Raw genomic sequence first — 21,759 nt, forward strand, 5'->3', positions numbered from 1 at the left:
CCCCATTTTAACATTAGAACAGTGAAAATAATGGGGCGAGAAATAGCCGTGAGGTTAAACACACAGAGCCACGGGGAGAGCAGTGATATAACATTGTCGGGATTTTTGAGAGCACAATTTCACGGTCCTAACCCCTCTTGGCAATTGCGGCTTAAGTGCCATCCAAGAGTGTGTGTCTAATATACATGGTGATGAGTTGCTATGGGGTTACAAAGGGCACTGCTCAGCCAAATCATTTCTTCAAATAAACTTCATTGACTTCAGAGTGGCATTCTGCTTACACGCTGCCCAGGGGAAGTAATTTGAACCCCGGCAAAAGATGAGCAAACTGCACATTTCCTTAACTCTGCACCTAACACGCCCTGAGCCAGCGCAGGATTAACTATTACTGTGTCTGTCTGTTGAGCTGGCTTTATGTTTGGTAATGTAGTCAGGATCAACAATATCTGGGGCGTGTGCAATGTGCTCTGTGGCATTCTGGGATGGTTGACCATGAATAAAAGCTCGACTCATTTGCAATTGGCGTCTGTTTTGTCAGTCAGCGTGGCACAAATATGCAAGGCAGCCATTTTCAATGGAACAGCATTTTTCTCACTCAAGGTTTCTTCATCTTCGCTGCATTCTGGGCAGAAGCTCTATTGGACCGCATTAACTTGACGTGCCTTGAGATACAATGCACACTAATTGTACTTGTGACAGACGATTAATTCTGCTCTGGAGTACCTTGAGGCAGGTAGGATTGTGTTTTGACAATTATGCTGCCATCATATATCCAAAATCAGCTCAAACAAGAGCATGGAGAGAGAGAGAGAGAGAGAGAGAGAGAGAGAGAGAGAGAGAGAGAGAGGACCTATTTGCCCTGAATGCATCAGATGATATTTAGGTCATCGTGGTGGCTGAAACAGCTGCTGGCTCAGATTGTAACATGAGATTATAAAGCGCTACAGGGCTTGGTCAGCGATCCCCCCCGCCCTCCATCCCAGCCTAAATCCCCCACGCAAAAACCTGGAGGAAACTGTCCCCCGAACCAGTAACGCTGTGGCAGCTGTTATGTCACTTGTCACTGTCTGGTGCGTCAGGTTAGGATTTAGATAGTGTGCTGGTTGCAGACTGGTGCTGAATGAGTGCTCGAGTCAAACCCGTAAACTTCAGGGGAAATCCTTGGTTGTCGCCCTCTGCTGGTTGGTTTTGGCACCACACTCCAAGAGCATAGTGGAGTTTTTGTTTTCTGTCAAGTGTGCGCTTGTGAAGCCTTTTGAGATCGGGCTCTAAATAAACTTGCAGTGGTATGCAGGAGGGGACCGACCCTAAGCAAAACTGTTCTCCCTGATGTGCTCTTAATCATTTCTTTGTCTAAAAAAGCACTAGCATGAAACCACTAAGTTTTATTTCTGCATTCAGTGTAAGTCCACTGCAGATATATGTAAGGAATGCGTCCACAGCCACATACATCTCCTACATGAATATGCCAAACGAATAAGCTCTGAGCTGGTTGAAGACGAGGCACTTCAATAAGATATTCATGATAAAATGACACTCCCATTATACGCTGTTCTTCTGTAGTTAATATTGCAATAACTGCTTGGAAACACAATAACCTGCCAAATTCCACTAAAATGTACTTCTAATGTACACTGACTATGATGAATAAGAAGGCAGTGATACTACACCCCTTTTATGTTGTATTATGCAGGATTTTATCATATTACCAGGTTTCATTACATTATAAAGGAACCTAGGGAGATATTTTTTACCTTGACAAGTTATTACTTCATCCATCAGTCTATATTTTCCATTTCCTAGCCAATATGTGCCAGTAAATGAAAACAAATGACAGCAGAGATGTGATGTGAAGTGCAGAGGTGTACGGCTGTATGTACTGTACAATGGTTGCTCAAAACAGCATTTAATTCTCTTATTTTGCTCTGTTTTGCACTTTTTATGACTGATACTCAACTACAAACATTACGCACGTGAACAAGTCCAAGACAAACCTGTGACTTATGAACTAAGCTGCAGCTGGTTGGCAATTAACTTTCTCCATATTTTCTGATAGGCCTCTATCAAAAAAACTAAAATTAATTGCTCTCATTGCTCAAGCAATGAATACCACCAACGCCATTTTAATTTATATTTTCATATTCTTTTGAAATGAAACTATGAGGAAATCAAGGATAAAGTAGGTCCTACTTAATGGATTCCACTTTTGAAAAGCTGAAACGTATGAATTAATGATCACCTCTCACACAATTAACTCGGCATCACAATTTCTTGAATGTTTGAACTAAAAATGAACTGAAAGCAGCCGTGGCCTCACAGATAACAAGTGAAGGGAACTTTGCAGTGAGCAGCACTCTTACACAACTCTTCTCCCAAGACTCCTGATAACAGAAAAGTTGATAAAAAAAAAAAAAAAAAAAAAAAGCATGGCATGATACTTTTTAGTTAGCATTTCAAACAGCCACACAACAAAGGATAAGTTAGTTTCACATAAATGCTGACAATACTTTGTTGGATATTTTCAGGAGCTGCAAGGACAATATCGTATGTATTTCTGGAAGTCACACTTTGAAAAAAAAGTAGCAAGATGCAAGAGTAAGGACTTTGGTTTTGACAAACTTAGAGCCAGCGTGTCATTCTAACTTTGTCATCTCAGCCCATGCCCGGCTGCCTTATCGGATATGACTGTGACCAAATACAGCAAGGTCCTGACCTAAGTGACTGAAGTATTTTTCCTCCCACTGTCCACTGTTTGCTGAGCAAACTGCAGCATGTGAAGGCAGATAATGGTGGGTTTTCAGCCAGGACGATCACTGAAATGACCGGTCTCAACTAGATGAAGCTGGTTCAAACGTTCCTGAGGACCGCAAGACCAGCAGCTGTTTTTTTTTCCAGCCAGGCATCCCCTGCACAACTCACAGCAGCAGGGCAGTGTTAATAAAAACCAAACCAGAGTGACTGCTTGACGCTGTTGCAAGAAAAGATAGATTTAAAAAAAGGATGTTTCAATGCACACTTTGCATTACTAGACAGCTTGTTTGGCCAGTTGACACAGGGTTGCACTGGCCTTTGTGCAAGCCCGTCACATATAAAGGGGCAGAGAGCAATTTAAGGTGCAGTGCTCAAGGACTCAAAATCGTTAGGGCTTTGTTGGTCAGCCAATCAACCTAAGAAAATGGGAACAAAAATATTGAGATAATAATATGTTCACTGCTTGAGAGGTAACATTTGATGAAGACAATGCAGTGATAGAACTGGAAAATGTGGGGAACAGGGCCAATTATTATACATAAACCCTGTGATAATAAAGCCATTAAGTGGTTGCATTAATTCAAAGTTCATCTGCACTATCTTGAGAGATGTTTAGGCTGGGGGTTTGCAGCTGGAAGTGGACCCTTTGGCACTATTCAGACCTGACACATCACAGTAACCTTTTGTTTACTTGCCATTGGCTAGTGGTGTGGTGAAATGTCATCCTCACCCATATTCATAGCGTTTCACAGCATCAGTCTCAACTAGCTTACATTGTTTATTGTAGAATTAACAGTCATGTGTCCAGGTGTCCAGAACTAAGCAATATAATCTGTTTCTCAGAAGCATCTCTTTCACTTTTCTTTTTGCAAGCGGTCTAGTAAGGCGAGGCAGAGGATGAAACAACAGACAATGTCAGTGCCACACTGAGAGCACAGCACTCTTCAGACTCCAAGGACGCTGAGTTTTAACAGGGAGTTTCAGCTTGCTGATAGAGGCTCGCGCCAAACTGAGGCTGCAGCTGCTGGTTTATTGGGCTAACATAAACTGACACAACACCTGGTTGCAGATGCTTGTGCAAAGATGGATTACATGCGCTAACACCTGGCGCAGTCTGTGTATGTGTGTGTGTGTGGGGATATATGGAGGGGGGTCGCAGAGGGCAAAGCGGTGGACAGCTCTGGGAGAGACGGTTCTGTTTCATTTCAAAACACCACCTGAGCCTTTGCCTCTCACCCCGTGGAGCAGAGTAGGGATTCAAAATGTACCACTCATATACTGTGAGTGATTCACAGGGCATGCTGCATCAAGAAGAGCTCGTGTTAACTTTTCTTAAATATTCCACTCTATATCACATCATCACTTATCCCCTAAGTGAAAGAACTTGGTGAAATTGCCCTGATACAGGCATTTTTACCCAGTTGGTCCTGAATTCATCCAAATAAAAACAAATCAAAACCAAGGCTTCACGATAAATCTTTATTTAGTATGACAACCACACCTAATACCTAAGTCCACTCACTGACTAAAGATTTGTACAATTGAACAATTTACTCAAGAAAAAGAACTGAGCAAAGCAAAAATAAAACTCTTCTTTTAAACATAATTAAATAAGAATAGGAAATTACTCCTTCTTGGCAAGATAATTTTTCTCTCTTTCTTGGGAACCTGAACATTAGTGTTGCAATTAAGGACCCTTCACTGTAAGGGGGTGGGTGATTAAGGAAAGAGGGCGACGTGTGTGTATGTGCATGGGTGTGTGTTTGTGTTAGAGTGGGTGTACACTTGTGGTGGAAATCTCTGTCAGTAAAGTAGGGGACAGGGTCAAATGGAATGCTTGTCGTCTAGTCAGAGTCAACCTGGTAAACTCAGCACTTGGGTAATGGGTTGGTTCTTGCTGTTGTGTAAATTGCTAGTTTTGGTTTCTCTGGTCCACACTGTTCCCGAGTGATTTGGCAACAGTCTCGGCAACGCACTCACATCACGCAGATTGCAGCCTGACAGCAAGAGAGAAGAAGAAGCTGCTATCTGTGTCCTCATTGGGTTTTGGTGATGCTAAAACATCCTCATGATTGATTGATTAGCTCTTTTGGTCGGTGAGGATAGTCATGGGTAGAAGGCTGGAGCCTGGGTTCTTCACTTTCAGGTGACTGGTTGGTTGCTGTGATTGGCTGGTTGCAGGGATCCGATTTGGTCAGCACACTGATGGGGTCAACTTCCCCCCAACAGACTCAGATCTCAGATCAATTTCTCCATGAATTTTTAATCCTGTATTGGTAGCTATTTTAGAAGTCCCTCTGACAGTCGGTGCTAACTTAAGACAACAACACAGAACCTTCAAAATGATTCTCCTCAACTCTTTGGGGTGCAGCACCACCGCAGCAAGAACGTACAGAGCGGGACTTCTATAATGGTCACAGTGGCATTGTGATTTCAACACCATGCTGCTGATAAATTCTTTGTACATGTAATGGAACTGGTTAAGAACAAAATACTCTGATTATCTGTAGGAGATCTGTGCCTGGAGGGGGAAACATCTTCGTCCTCTGTGCTCCATTGGAAAGGCCGGCTGGTGGAGTTTGTGTCGCCGCTGAAGCCGAGTGTGGTGGGCTCACTTGCGTGGCTGGTGGATGTGCTGGTTGATATGCTGGGTGGGGGGCAGCTTGGGGACAGAGGGCTGAGGTTTCTGGTGGGCCACCTGGGCAGCTGCAGGGGTGAAGTCCTTATCACCCTGAACAGAACATGGCCAGAGACAACAGATAATGAACAGAAAACCAATCTGAAGGGATTTTGTCGCTGTAACTACAACAGAGCAAAACAGGCAAGGATCTTATGATCTCTTCTTTTCATTTGGACAAAAAGGCAAGGACCTTGAGCCTAGAATCTGAGGCCGGCTTTGAGCCTCCGTACCAGTACTAAAGATTTCATTTTGATACCACTGTGACATCTAATGTAACTGTGCATTCACGACATAAGAAAGCCAGTTGCTACAAGTCATTCATTCATTTTCTATGATACATGCAAGCAGAGAAAAAGTGGCTGGAGGTGAAGCTTAGTATTGCCTATTAACATTGTTGCATGTCTTGCCTATTGCAGATTTAGCACAGCAAAAGTTCAGCTCAAGCCAACTATCAAATGGTTCTGATGTAACAATTAGCAGTAATATTGGTGTAGCAAAAACTGTGATTCTGCAGTCTTCAGTTCACCAAATGGCACCATGGCTGGTGAACTTCACATGCTGGGAAACACGGTTCTTGCAAGTCTTTTTTGTTTTCTTTTGAGCACGAGGTGAAATTACAGTGAACACATTTGTTTGATTAATAATAACAACATCAGGCCTGATTGGTTTGTTGGCTGTTGCCCTCTTTGTTGTCCTTGCTTGTAACTTTGATGTATTTGTGTTTTATGCTGCCTTCATAACCAGATCTCAGAGTATTTTAAACTCAATGACTTTACCTGGTTATATAAAGGTTATTATAAATCACTGACTTTTCTACTACTTCTCTACTGGCCATATACAAAGGCATTCTGCTGCTAAGTTGCACAATCTTTACAAAACCTTGGCAAATGCCCCATTCAACCTTTTGTGTTGAAATGTTTTATGTTTCTATTAAAATGAATTGCTTTGATTTCTAAGTCAATTCATTTTTCCAGCTAAACAGTGACCTAAAAACCGAGTTACAAAATGAACTGTGAAAATATTGAACCGCTACACTGTTAAATAGTAGTATACTGATGTGGATACATCAATACACTGCATAAAATGCTCATCGTAACAATCACCAAGGCCACACAGATGTACATATTTATATACACAGGTATATATATCTGGACTTAGGCACAAATTATCTGAGCAATATAACAAAGAACACACCTGAGCAGTAAACACAAAAGACGTGTTTCATTTATAGAGCTTTTTTTGAGGCCTTTGGCTTTCTGCATGTGTGTGTGTTTTATACGTAATTTCATGTTTTAACCCCATTATGAAGAGTGTGTGTGCATGTGTACAGTATGTGCACTGTATGCTCCAGTTTTAAATCCGTGGCCTGTGATAAATAATCACAATAACAATCAGGAAATCCCCAAAGTGGGTAAAGAGTACAGTATGGAGCAGTCATCTGTCCCTGTTCATCTGCTCTGCAACCTCAATCTCTTATTCAAAGAAAATCGCCTGCAAACAGATTTTTTTTTTTTTTTTTTTTTTAAATCGGCTCCAAGCAGGAATCTGATCATTCACAGAAGTGCAACATTTGAGTCATCTGCTTATTTACAATCATGACTTGTTTCTCTTGCTACCTGTCTGTCTTCCTCTTTCAACATTTTCCTCTTTCCTTTCTTTCCTCCCTCTTCTTTACTTTTCCCCTCAAGATTTTTTTCCTCTGACCCTTTCCTTAATTCCTTTCTTTATGTCAGACTGTTTTCTTGTCCATTTCCTATAATTAACCAGGTTTTGTCGGGTAAAAAAAATATGTTTTCTCTCCAATCCTTCTTGTCTTCTTCAGCCTCATCTTCCTCTCCCGGTGATCACGTGTAAACTCAATCTCATACACCACGTATTGGACGCCTGTGTTTGGGGTTATGGGGTCAGATCATATTGCAGTATGCATGATTGCAGATTAATGGTGATTTAATTTGTTCAACTAAAATATTTTCATTTTAATATCCTGTACAATGTAATGTTTTCTGTAAACACCGCTGTGTGTGGATGTTACTGCCCCATGCTAAATGTAATAAGGAAACGCCTGGTCCTTTTAACATTTTGATTTCTTTGGATGTCCAGATGGAAAACATGATGAATCTAATCAACACTGTACACACACACACACACACACACACACACACACACACACACAACCCTCGCTGAACTTCAAACGCCCACCCTATCCTTCCATGACCCTAATCCGCTTGCCATATTCGTGTTGTTTTGATATTATGCATGTCTGTGCACTAGTTACAATGTGTGTGTGTGTGTGTCTGTACATATCTGGGTATAAAACACCTAGAGAGGGAGAAAGAGTGTGTGTGTGTGTGTGTGTGTGTGTATGTGTGTGCATGCCTTCCTTTCATTTGAGGCCAATTCTCCTGCTATCTGTGTGGATTGTGGATAGATTTTGACCTCTAGTGGCACTTTTCTCTCTTCTGAAGCTCAAAGCGTCTCTCCTCCATCCCTGTGTGACTGATGTGGAGGTTTGGGAAGGAATGCAACATATTACTGCATTCCTGCAATACGCTGTGAATAGAAGTCACTGTGAGTGGAGCAGCACTTTCTTACCTCCTGTTCTTTTATTTCATTTTATTTTAGCATTTTAGTCCGCTGAAAGAAATTGAATATACTGCATTCTATACATTAAAAAAGAAAGACTTTAAAAAAATTCTGCCAGTGGCATGCAAATATTTAATTTCCTTTATCAAGTGCAATTTACTTTACCTGACTTGATACTACTGTTTCAAGATAATGAAACCTGATGCTAGAAAATTCCAGAAATGAATAAACTTAACATGGAAACTGAGTCTGAGAGTTAAGCAAATTTAAACTGGAAAGTGGGTTTATCGAACCAAATGGGCAGAATTACTTCGCTGTTGCAAGAAAAATCCTGTTTTAAAAATGTAAATATGACTAAATGACTTGTTAAACAGACTTTTTTTATTATTATTATTATTTTTATAATGTTTTACCTTTGGGATTTGTTTTGCTAAGAGCTGGTTATGAACTGAGTTATAGAAATCATCAAAACAATTAACAATTAGCAATATCTTCCTCTGATGCCCTGTTGGGGCTCATTTAGCTGAGGAACAATGGTCTTCATTTTTTTAGTCGGGGGATTCAGAGCGGATTTTAAAACGTGGAATGCATCTTTTTTTTTTTGTTTTCCCTTCTTACAGAGACAGAGAAAACCTGCGAGCGGTCAGAAAACGGCAGTGACTCGGGAGATGACGTTCTGGTGAGATGTGGCACGAGCCCAGCGGGGATGGGTGAGATCTTAACCCCTAAACTAACAGTGGAGTCCAGGATGGAAGAAGTTAATTAGCTGGACTGTGACTCTGCATCAAAGTCTTTGAGCTGGCTGAGCTTTAGATCCTCTCTCAGATAAAAAAAAAAAAAAAAAAAAATCTCTACCCAACAAAAATCATCTAAGAAAACCCATTCTCACATTTAAACCGTCTGACTGGCTCTGTCTTTTGTTAAAAAATAAAAAATAAATAAATAAAAACACCTGCCAACCATAACAACACCCCACACATGGACACTCACAGACTCTCTCACTCACACACACACACACACACATACACACGTAAGTGTTTCACTTAGGTCCTAAAAGGTTTTTCTGAGGCTTTGTGCAGTGCTAGCCTGTGGGTTTGATGGCAGTGATAGGGAGGAAATGGGAAGGCTGTAGCAGGATAGGGGGATAAATGGGATGCCTGCCACCATGTTGATATCGCCCCAATCTCCCTCAAACAATCTGCCTGGCTTGACACACACACGCACCCACACACACACACACGGACACACACAGGGTGACCCTCTCAAGGACACTTTTCCACTCATACACACACACACAAACACAATCCAAGACGTACATTCAAGCCAAATTAAACGAACCATGCTGTTCATATGTTTCATATGTCAAGGTTGTTGAAATCACTTCTGGAATTATTACAAACACACATTAACAAATGCCAACACAGTCAATGTGCAATACTGGTATGAACCATGCAATACCTGCATGTGAAACTTTTGTGTGTGGAGTGTGTTTTTTAACTTTCTTTTAGAAGCTGCTAAATTATTTATTTCATCATTTATAGATAGTTTTTTTTAATTGCACATCAAGGATTGCATTTCAATTTTGTTGTACAATGACAATAAAGACATACTCTATATTCTTCTATTCTACATACAAATAGTGTGTCTGTATTTCTGAATTTACAGCTCTTTCTCCCATTGATTTTCTAGGGTCCCATCATTTAGAACTAAATAAATGTGCTTGATTGTTGCATGATTTACTAAAGTATAAAGTTACTGTCCGCTGAATAAACAATGCAGCTGTGCGCGTGCTACAGCTGTCCAACAGCTCACGCTCCAAAGCTAAAAACATGACAGGTTCTCGTCAAATTGCTCTTTTTGAGTGTTTCTGTGACACTGTCTAGTAGCAGCGCAGAACACATTTGTCATACGAGACAGACAGCTGAGAAAACCGGCGTGAAACCTTCATTTGTCTAGGCGCCGGCTTTCTCTTGGTAGTTCGCGTGGTAACCTCCACGTCTGTTTCTCTCACTTTTGTAGAAAAAAGGTTACGTGGAAAGTGATGGGGGACAAAAACAACCTTAAAGTGAGATGTAAGTGATGAGACTGAGTTGTAAATGTGGTTTAAAGTGTAACTCAAAGCTCGCTTGAGGTTGGCTGGTATTCACACAAACTCTGGGAAACAGGGCCATTTGGTCTGTTGTTGGGCATTTAACATCTTCAGCTTTATTTTTCAGAGTGGACATTGCTTGTTTTGACACCCAGTCATTTTTAAAAGCTCCTCTCCTACTGTTTTCAATCTGTTTCATCTCCATTTTCGCTCCTTCGGGCTCTCTCTCTCTCCCTCTCCATTTTCTTCCCCTCCTCTGTCTGTTCTGCCTTTTCTCTCTTCTCTCGCTTCTCTCTCCTAAACTATTTCAGCGCTGAGCCTCCACCTTTCCCTGTAGAGCTCACGTCCCAGATACCGCCACCCTGCACTGCTCACTTCAACACTACCGGTGGCCTTGGTGTGTGTGTGTGTGTGTGTGTGTGTGTGTGTGTGTGTGTGTGTGTGTTTGCGCAAATCTTACCTTTGTGACCACTCCGGATACTATCACGGTGGGCTTTGGTGGGCTGAAGAGAGAGAGAGAGAGAGAGAGAGAGAGAGATCAGTTTTGTGTGTGTGTGTGTGTGTGTGTGTATGCGTGCGCGCAAACGTGTTGCATTCGTGTGCACTCACAAATAACTTAATCAACGCCATAGGAAAACTTCACATATGGCCATGGCAAAAACTCCAAAAAGGGACATTGTGCAAAAAAATACCGACATCTCAAGCTGTCAGAACACACACCACGCACAGTCTTACTCTCTCCGGAAAAAAAAAAACACACACACACACACACACACACACACACACACACACACACACACACACACAGTGAATGGACCTGCCAGCAGCTTAAATAGCTCCCATTCATCGTGGCCAAACAGTGACGCTCACGGTTTCTGGACGAGGAGAGGAGGAGAGAGAGTGAGAGAGAGAGGGAGGGAGGGAGGAGGAGAAGAGGGAAAAAAAGGGGGAGAAAGTAGCCAGAGAGGGCAGAGGAGAGATGAAAGGAAGTATGGAGAGGAGGGGAAGCAAGATGTGAGGGAAGTGGAGAATATGGGGGCGAGGGGTCGGGGGCATAAGTCAGGGCAGGGAGAAGAGGAGGGACATGTGGAAGTGAGAACGCATGGGACAATGTCTATACTGTTAGCAGACAAAGAGAAGCAAAGGGATGGAGAGAGAGAGAGAGAGAGAGAGAGAGAGAGAGAGAGCGTACAGGACCTGAGGAAAGTATCGACCTTGACATGACAAACGAGCGCCGTCTAATTTTACGTCGTCGTCACCCCAGGCAAAAGAGGCGGCCACCTTCAAAAGTCTGCTCAAAGACACCGAGCGAAACACGGCCGAGCTATAGTCCGCCTCGTTTATGGGACGGGGAAACGTCAAAACACCTCCGACATCCACTGCCCAACTGACACATCCCCGGTCCGAGTCCCAGCGCTCGGGATTACGTAACAGCCGAAACATCTGCTGCTGACTTTTTGCATATTTTATGGCCCGTGCACATCCTTTTTAATCGCGCTCAATTAAAAGTTATGGATTCTTTACACATTTGGCTAACCTCCACCGCTGCAATCAACACCTTGGCACAGAATGACCTACTTATTTTAATGAGGATATTTCCACCCTTCTGTTGAATTATTACCGGGTGGGCTTGAGATTCACTGATTTTTTCTTCACCTAACACTTGTCAGCATGATGAGAAAGAGGCGCTGTAATTGAAAAAACAGCACATTAGCATTGCCAGTGTTCCTCTTTTACACTAATGGCTGCTGTTTTGAGGTAACTCGCTAGCTCTCTGGCTAACATTACACCTGGCTCACCTGCTGGTTTTAAAGTGCGATGCGACACAATCTAACAGTTTTTCCGGCTTGGTGAACAACAAATACAGCATCACGAATGCACAGCGATGAAAAAATGTTGAGGCAAAAACCTGAAAAGACAAAGCAGTCCTTCTTCTCAAGCTGTGCTAACAGACAAATAATTACTTCTGCATCGTCTTTTTTTTCCCCCCTACATTTTCACACACCAGTTGCAGTCAGCTTCATTTTCACCTTGAGCACAACAGCTGCCGGGCCATGGGAGACGGCAGCTATTTCAGCTTCACACACTACAGTTAACTGAAACAAAAAAAAAAGGCGGGTAATGAGCTGTGTTAGCGGGGAGTTAGCTTGTTAGCTTTCGGCTAGCACCGCAAAACGTGGAACAATTAAAGCTCTAACAAGCTGCTTCTGCGAAGAGACGAGTGCAGAAACTTCTGTGTAATATCTCAGTGAAGAAAACTTTACCGGAATTTTGTTTTTATATTTTTTTTCTTTACTTTTCTTGCTGAGGTTTTCATGCTGCATTGTCACATGTCTGTCTATTGTCTGTCCATATCGGAGGATAAACTCTGAAATTCTGGAGGCTGACTGCAAAACAGTGGAGACCTAAAGCAGGGAGGAGGGAGAAAAAGCCTCTCTGGGTTTTAAGTAGAGCATCAGAATGGCAAACTTATTAGGATTTTTTTTTATAGACTCATTACCCGATATGAGAAGAGGGGAAAATCAGACGGACAGGGGCAGACAGATAAGACAGCGTCTAGACGGGATTGAGAGGTGTAATCCTCGCAGACAGACACACAGCCAGCTAGTCAGGCATCTGACTCCCTCACAAGTGGAAGAGACCCTGTTAAGTCTGGCAGAAACTAAGACAAAAAAAAAAAAAAAAAAAAACAGGCTGTTCACCTCAGGCCAACTTCACAAAACCTGAAGGAGAAAAAAAAACCATCTAACTTTATTCTTACGAGAAAGAAAAAAAAAAAAAAAACTACATATATTCTCCAAAAAAGTTTATACATATTTTCTTAACTTTCTTATGTTTCTTCCCCCCTAAAAGTTGTTGATGGATTTATATGTGATGCAACGGGTTTGTAACCTAATGTATCAATCCAAGTTTTCCACTGCCTCATACACAGCATTAATATTGACAAACTTCCTTCTTCCAGTTGATGAAAAATTCAATTCAGTCTCCTCGCCTCGATGCTAGTAAGCCTAAAGTTTATTAATAGTTAATTCTGGCCCTATTTTGAGAAAGTTCCAGATGGAATAATCAAACATATTTGTAAGAAATGAGACTGTGATTAAGAAAATATTGAGAAACTGCACTTAAGAGAAGCACTCAGGAATGTAACTCTTAATAAACACTTGTGAAAGTGGCCCCTGGCTGGCAGGCAGATATACAGAAATATAGTTACATGGACAGACTGACAGGGCTGGCATGCCTTAGTCAGGTCTGATCAACAGAGTGACAGAAGACAGACACTCAGCTGAAGACTTCTTAATCATCGATTAGCAAGACTGCCTTGCTCGAGACCACGGGAACCTCATCTCAAAGAGAGAGATGCACCGCCATTCAGATTGCACTACGGACACTGATTCTTTTGATGATATACCAGGTCATGACTGTGCTCTCTGTGCTCAACACATGCACATATCTTTACTTCCACAGTGACATGCTGCTGTCCTCTGCAATTAGCTGGAGCGATGGGGGGAGATACAGAGAGAAAGACAAAGGAGCAAAGGATCTCTGCTGGGGTTTGGTTTGATGTCAGCAGTGGGAGGAGGGCGGCAGCGAGCAAAGGCAGAATACGCCTGCAGGGGGCAGTAGAGACCTGTATGGCGCCCTCGAGAGGAGCAGCCAAGTGTCAAGCAAGGAGAGGGGTTAGGAGAGACGAGAGGGAGGGAGACAGATTGCACAGTGGAACTAAATGAAAGAGTGAAATAAGATATGTATAAATCAATTTGTACATAGACACTTGCATGTACGGCAGGCCTGTGTCCAGCAGAGGCTGTCTTTAAAACCGCATCCCACCTCCGCCACCACTACCCCACCCATCTCTCTCCGCTTCAGCAGAGCAGGAAGTTTGTTGCCGTGGGCGAGTTGGTGGTTGCCATAGAAACAGATGCCTGTTGCCTGTCTTCCCTCCTCCTCCTTCCTCCCCTCTCTCTCTCTCTCTCTCTCTCTCCTCTCAACTTTCTGCGAGGAGCTGTCAGCGTTCACCTGTGGATGGCTTGTCTATCTGCTGCATGGCTTCCTGGGTTTTTGTGTGTGCAGTGATTTAGTCAAGCGTGTACGCAAGACACCCAGCTCCCTTTCTCAGCCTTTGGTGCAGATCCACCGCTCCTGCCTGATTGCCACTGAGACATACAGGAAAGGTGAAGTGACAGTATACCCGGCCTGTCACTTAGCTGATGATCTTCACAAGCCATGCATTCACTCTGCAGGCAGCCTTAGAAAAGAAAAGAAGAAAAAAAAAAAAAAAAGCGCCTTTCTTCCTCAGTGTCGGCGATGAAAGGTGGCTGCAGTGACATTTTAGAGCCAATAATTTGCTGCAATACCAAGAAGATACAGTGGCACAACATGACCTAGGGATAAGAAGTTTACATTTGTGGTCTGAACATCTCTACTATATGCTCGGCAAACTAATATTTAGTAAATGGAAATTCATTTCACCCTGGCACCTGTCCATGTCCATGGCAGCTACTGGAATTACGGCTGGGATTTCAGAACATTACCCCGTCAATATTTCGAGAAAGGTTAGTGATAGTCCTGCTATCTAAAAGCACCATCAATTCCCAGCACATTTCCATGTGTGTGTAATGATGCTGGGTAAGGTGAGGGCAGGCACAAAACACATATCGGGAGATGCATACAGAGAAAATGGTAGAGGCTGTCTTTACTGTGCCAAAAAAATATTCTCTACATAGTATCAGGCAAGAGCTCTTATAATTACATTACAGACTTTTTCCACAGCAGCCATTCTGACAATAGCAGGCTAAGTGCAGGTGTTACTAATGACATTAATTAAGGTTCCTCGACTTGGAGGTGTAGCAGGGCCTTTTCTTTGAGCCCGTATGCACAATACCAGACCCTGACTGTTTATTCGGTATCTTTCTGATCCGAAAAGACACATTGAGTTTTTTTTCAAATCCAACTTGTCAGCCGAGTCAGCTGTGATTGGCATTCATGTACAGTTGTCCCTCGCTTTTTTTTAGTGAAATTTTGCATGCTTTTTTTTTTTTTTTTTTTTTTTTTTTTTTACAGCGCATTGTGTTCTGCGTCCTGATTGGCTAAGGGACTGTAGACCATTGTCAATCTATCTCCTCCGTGCCGTGTCTCCTGTACAGTACAGAATGCGTTCATTCTATAATACTGGACTTATTTTTCTACGAAGGTTTGAACTTTGAGAGTGTTTAAACAAGAGAGAAAAGTGAGAAAATGTTAATGCCTGTCTGACAAAGAGTATAAAGTGTGTAGTGGGGGGGTTTTACAGCCTTAAAACATCTATAATAATTGTAAAAAAAAATAAAGCTGACTACTTCACAGATTTCGCCTATTGCGGGTTATTTTTAGAACGTAACTCCCGCAATAAACGAGGGACCACTGTATACGCAACAGTGTTTTGTCTTACATGGCACGGCAATCCTCAGCTCATAGCTACCCTATCGAAACATTCCTACAGTTTTTTCTAGGGGTTGGAAGATTTTGCGTAGTGCAATATTTCGGAATTGCGATACAGAAAAAATCCAGAATGGAGGGCCTGTGCGCAAGGGCCTTATTTGGTTCCTTCTCCTAAATGGATGCCAATCTTCATCGCTCCCTCAGTTTTGCTCCATTTATCACTCCTGCCTTTCCAGCTCTCCTCACAGTGTCTTGTCTTCTGGTCATTTACATTTTTCCAGTGGAAAAGACTAGGCTGATTTAGCTTACCTTACCTTTACAGTAGATTTGTCCGTAGGATACAGCTTACAAACACATGCACCTGACAGCCAGTGAGCAGCCAGCCTCTCTAAGGTCAAGCAGGCTGCCTTGTTTTCCATTGCTTATGCCTTCGCTTCTTGCCTGTATCTCACCTCTAGCCATCCGTCTCCCTCTTCCATTACTTCTTCTCTCACCTATTAATACTCAGTCCTGTCTCACCCCCTTCATCTCACCCTCAGCACCCCCCCTCTTTTCCCCAAACACCATCATAATCCTTCTCTCTCCTCCTAGCCATAATCCTGACCACCTCTCCCTCTCTTTGCCCCATCTGTCCATCTTGGCTAGATTGGGTACGGCAGGTGTTCCCCTGACTACAATGCTTCACTGGCTGCTACTAATGTGAAATTTACCCAGCAGCCACCTGCTAGGCGTCCATCACCGTGACACAGAGAGAGAAAGACAGAGTGTGAGTGTGTGTGCGTGAGAGAGAGAGAGAGAGAGAGAGAGAGACTTTTACTGACTGTATTCACTGATGGAGTGCAGTTACTTGGCCTCTCTTTTTGGCTGCACTGACAGGTGTATTTAGTTAAAGATAAACGTTTCGAAGGTGGAAGTTACCCGGCCAGGCCAAGAGGACTTTATCAGGGTAAGGGCTGCATCAGGATGTTTTTCCCTCACAAATTAAAATGCACTGTTTGTTTAATTTATTTTCATAACCCATCAGATACTGTAATTTCTCACGCTCGACTGTAAGCTCGGTAAGGAATTTTTTAATAGGGGAGAAATTAAATGACATAAATACTAAGGCTGCTAAAAAAATGTACGGCCCTGTAGTGGATCAAGGCACTTGGGGGAGATGAGTCACATACTGTATTTCCAACCTCAGAATCCACTATTGCATTTACACAGGAGACATTCAGCCGGCACTTTTATCCAGTGCAACAGCGGAACAATCATACGTTTCTCTGCAAGGCAGCAATGCCAGTAATAAATACGGGATCACAATGCAACCTAAGAAAGGGCAGGAGGATTTTTTTCTTGTCAGTCAAGCACAAATAAAGTCTCACATGGGCCTAAATATATATTCAGCTTGAACTATCTTCACTGCATAACACCTCTGGCTTTAGCATTCAGGGAACAGTCGAGGAGATATTTCATTACCTACTGACAGAGTGACTGTATATCCAAGAAAGCCATGTTACAAAATGAGGAAGTGCATATTCAAAGAGGCTGGAATGAAAACCACGCCCCTGGCTGCTGTCCAATCTGAGTGAAATGGGCAACCGCCTTCAGTAGTGCTCTTACAGTCTGAAGTGGTCTCTCGAATTGGCCTTTTACCCTAGAGAAGGAAACCAAGCTTGAAGTTGTTGTTTTTTATATTCCTGTTAACTACTTGGCCTCTGTTTCGAATTGTGTTTTCACTGCTGTGTCTACAGAAGCCACTCATGTTGAGATCCAAAGACAAAAACTACTCGTCGCCACAGACACGCTTGATACTATTCTGGCTCGGAATAACAATAAAACAGTGTGCCTATATGAAAAAGACAAGTGTGGAGGAGGAGGATCATGTGATATATAATTTAGTGTATGTATGAGTGTGTGTGTGTGTGTGTGCGCAAATGCACAAGATTTCTTGACAGTTGGCGATGTTCTTGAAACCCTGCTAGTTGTTGCACACTGCCTGCCAGTTTTCATTTGTCACCTCTCATTAACACACACATGCACATACACACACAGAGACACAATGATATGTGGCGCAAATATGCCACCTGTACCGATGCAGACACTGCTGAAGGGTCCTCATGAATATAGAGTAGAAATATGCGGTGGAGGAATCAGACACACATACAGTGAAAATGAACGACTTGCACCAAGCCCGCCGAAACATTTAGTGACCTCAATCCAAACAGTGCATTCAAACGATGAAAAAAAAAAAACAAGCCGAAAATAACACTAGGAAAGCAGAACGACTATTGTCCCTGTGAAATAGAGCCGGCACGGTGTCAAACACGCAAAACAAGGCTGCTTATAGCAAACAATAGCGACTGCTGAATGGGCTGTTAAAGTTAATGCTGTAATTATGTAGTAATTATGTTGTTTACTGAATTAGCTGGCAACAGTACACAACAAGTCCTCCACTAAACTCAAATCAGCCAACAGTATAACCTTCTCCAAAACTGAAACCGGAGACATTGCTCGGCTGACAATTTGCAGCGTGTCATTGAGCGCGTGCGTGTGGGTGTGTGTGTGGGTGTGTGTTTATGACCAAATTACAAAGCACCGTAGGCTGTTACCCACTGCAGAGACTGTCTCTCAATCTGAATCTGTGTGGGTGTACATGTGTCTGTGGAAATCAGCGAGCACAAACTGTTGCACTGTAGAGACCACTGAGCAAGGTTTACTCCCACCTGTGTGCGTGTGTGTGTGTGTGTGCGTGACTGTGAGTGTGTTACCTGCTGCTCACGTACTCCTCGCTGTCCTTGTCATCTTTCTGCGGTGGTTCTGGGGCAGTGGACTGGTGCTTCTGCACTATCCTCATGCCGCCTGCCTTCACTGGAACACACACACACACACACACACACACACACACACACACACACACACACACACACACACACACACACACACACACACACACACACACACAGGGAGAGAGAGAGAGAAGTGAACAAACAAGCACCAATATGCACGCTGATGCTTGATTCAATAGCTCATAAATAATTAATATCTCTTACAATAAAGTCTTTAAAGAGCTGGAAACACAATTTGAACTCCCTTCAGGGCAACTTGACACTGACAGATTTATATCTTATGGTCAATTTGTTTCAACTGAACAGGACTTAGCAGGTTCTGCCTCTACACACTGTGGGCCTGTAAAGGCCTATGAGACTGTAAAAGAGATTATAGGCTCTAAATAAACCTGAACTTGACTTCCCATGCCAAAGAGATTTTCATCTCAACAAGACTTTACATAGAGGTTATTGTTATTAAAACTACACAAGTTCTCCTGTGCTGAGAAACAGCATAATGCATGATAGGCTGCATGCTGCTGTGTACAAGTATGCTCAGTCATAACCCAAACTATCACTGAAATATATCCTCATCTACCACAAGCCTGCACTCCCAGCAAAAACTATAATTGCTTTTGCTGATGTAAACTTCCCAGGCCACTGACTGGGAGGTTCAGACTGCGACAGAAGTGTAGTGGAGCGTATACACAGTACACCCAGCTCTTTTTCTGGAAATTTAACAGTATGCCCACCAATCAGACTCATATCAGCTGAAATACTCAAGACAGTACACCCACTTCCACTTCTTGGTCATGTACCTTCCATCTTAGTATTACTACCACTACAGTCCTGGGCTGCAACATTAAGGAGATCTCAGACTTGTATTTGCTGACTGGAGATTGAAACAGTTATAATAACACACGTGGCAGGCAAAGGCCCAGCTGCTGAAGTGTCGTTGAGCAATGGATAACGGGAGTTTCTCCACACTGATCCAGTAAGTGTCACATTTTCCACTGGGCTGTACTGTGAGTGTGTAATAGGCCGAAACACAGCCGTCCTCCCACGGATCACAGGTTGGGTGCGGGGCCATTCCTTATCTTGCTGTGCTATCACAGCAGCAGTGGCCCAGTGCCCTGCCACCCTGGCTCTGTCCACGTACACCTTATCTGCCTTCCTCCCTGCAACACACACACACACAGCACACATCCCACACACTGCAGCTTTTGACCTCCACGTCATCTCTGACCGCCACTTTGCCCACCATTGTACACATGAGCATATACACTGTTACTACTTGAGCCTTTTGACTCCAGGGTGGCAAATCGCTACAGAGTTACCACTTCAATGATTATGCAACATCTCACGTCATTCAGGAAGTAAGGGAATATGGAAATTAGAAATCTGACAGATTGCACTCAGCCCCATGTCCTATCATAAAGACACGTTCCCAAATCATTGCCACCTGCGAAACCAATGAGTGCAAAATCACGGGCTGCAGACGTCTTATCAAACATCACGATGAATGACTTGTGATAGAGCAGAGACAAAGGCCGTTGCGTTTATAGGAAGCAGGGCTTGAAGAGCAGCGAACAGCTAACGCCAGGGATCCTTACCTGCAGGCAGATGTCCGGCTTTAGTCTCGACTTTGTCTCTCGGCGGGGAGGACATGGCTGCCGTGTGTGTGCCAGCTAGCGCCACGAGCAATCACAGCGTCCTCGGACAAATTCCCGTTTTCTGGCTCAAATTGTAGCCTACACTTAAGTAAGGATCGTCAACGTGGCTTCTTCCTGAGCATTGTTTGGCTACGATGCGTGATGACGTCGGCGAAAAGAGAGGCGGAACGTGAGGCGCGTTCTGATGTCAGCTCCTCGCGGAACTAGAAGAGAAATCAGCAACAACAATTTACAAATAATAATAATAATAATAATAATAATAATAATAATAATAACAACAATGATAATAATAATAATAATACAGCTTTCACCACACGCTATGGCGGTTTAAAATCAAATTTAGGGTCAAAAGTAAGGATTGTACAATAATTACATATAATGGGCTGAAGATTTAATAATAAATAAATACTAATTATGACGTATGAAAAGCAAACAATTTAAAAGAACTTTTAGAAAATATTGTTAAATCGAATGATGATATAGCTTTAAAGCAGTCTGTGATTTGCTGTATTTTTTTGTTTGTTTGTTTGTTTGTTTGTTTGTTTGTTTTTTGTTTTGTTTTTTTTGTTCCTAAACTTTGTTTATTTTCTCATTGCATTACTGATTCTTTGTGCTTTATTTTTTACACTGAAGAAACTAACTGTTATATCATTGGGACTGGGGAAAAAAATACTCTTTAAAAATATAGAGCACATGGCGAGTAAATCACTGCCAATGACAAATGAGTAATATGGGGGCCAGTTTATGACATTCAGTTATCAGCTGATCAATAGATAAATCAGCTGGCAAGCCAAAAATCAATTAATGAGTCAAGGAATGTGAAAAGTGATGGATAAACGATAAGTGACTCAATCATTTGACAATCAAAAATGAATGAATGAATACAAAAGAAATTAATTAATCAAATAAAACAATAAAAAAAAAAAAAAAACAACAACATAAAGATTGGTAATTTCAACATGTTACAGCTAAGTGATTATTATATTGTCTGATTTGCTCCATTGCTTTTCAGCTGATTTAGAATGACATATATCACAGAGGAAGGTCTGCTCATGAAGAAATGTGTGTCCTGGTACTATAGATGGTGAGATGCGACTGTCAGCAAAGCCTAAAGAAAAAGAGACATTTTGAACAGATCTCACTGAGCTCAGCAGGTAATATTATGTCTTTATTATTATGTAAAACATGAGTACTATCACTCTGTGTCTAGTAGGAGACAGTTTTTTTTTGTCCCAGAGGGGCAGTTGGCAATAAGAACAACATAGGGTGAGAAAACACAAAATAAAAAACCCACATACATAAAAACCACATACAAATACAGGGTTAAAAGCAGAACACATGAGGTGCATTAGTGCAAAAGGACAGGAGAAACAGGCATGGCTGGAGATGTGCTGATGTTTGGGCAGTGAGATGGCAAAGGGCATGAAAAAGAATTTACATCTGTCAGGTTTGGCTGATGGTTGTCTGACGCCAGAGGCAGAGGGCAGGAACTTAAAATGTAAGTGCCGTCAGATATAACTGAGTCTGCTTTCTGCATTCTGTTATGTAATACTGCTCAACAATATGAATATGAGTAAAAGTAGCAAGGGCAGTGCAAAGACAGAGCAGCAAAACAGGCAGACAGAGACTAAAAAAGCCTGCCAGCTGTGATATAGGCTAAGTGTGAGTGCACGGTGACCTCGGTGACTCCGCATCTTCTGTTTCCAGCACCATAAGCCCTGCTTGGTTCATTAATTGGTTGACATGACAGCGTGT

The 21,759-nt window shown here is 42.5% G+C and overlaps 1 protein-coding gene across 1 annotated transcript; it reads right to left on the reverse strand.

Moving 5' to 3' along the window:
* Positions 1 to 4,210: 4,210 nt before the first annotated feature.
* dap (death-associated protein) lies at positions 4,211 to 20,160 on the reverse strand. Its single transcript, XM_030079253.1, has 4 exons — positions 19,945 to 20,160; positions 18,275 to 18,374; positions 10,564 to 10,606; positions 4,211 to 5,482 (listed from the first exon to the last, which is right to left on the reverse strand). Exons 1-4 carry the CDS (start codon positions 19,997 to 19,999, stop codon positions 5,363 to 5,365), a joined length of 318 nt encoding a protein of 105 aa, XP_029935113.1. The 5' UTR covers positions 20,000 to 20,160; the 3' UTR covers positions 4,211 to 5,362.
* Between the last annotated feature and the right edge of the window lie 1,599 nt (positions 20,161 to 21,759).

This window comes from Myripristis murdjan, chromosome 20 (genome assembly GCF_902150065.1).
Source record: "Myripristis murdjan chromosome 20, fMyrMur1.1, whole genome shotgun sequence".
In the NCBI taxonomy this organism is placed as follows: domain Eukaryota; kingdom Metazoa; phylum Chordata; class Actinopteri; order Holocentriformes; family Holocentridae; genus Myripristis; species Myripristis murdjan.

What these genes read in the sequence shown, in the direction of transcription:
- dap (XM_030079253.1), bottom strand. Translation starts at nt 19,999, where the DNA reads ATGTCCTCCCCGCCGAGAGACAAAGTCGAGACTAAAGCCGGACATCTG. An exon ending in AGCCGGACATCTGCCTGCAG is followed by an intron (nt 18,375 to 19,944) that starts GTAAGGATCCCT and finishes TGTGTGTTCCAG; the next exon opens with TGAAGGCAGGCGGCATGAGG. An exon ending in TATCCGGAGTGGTCACAAAG is followed by an intron (nt 5,483 to 10,563) that starts GTAAGATTTGCG and finishes TGTTCTGTTCAG; the next exon opens with GGTGATAAGGACTTCACCCC.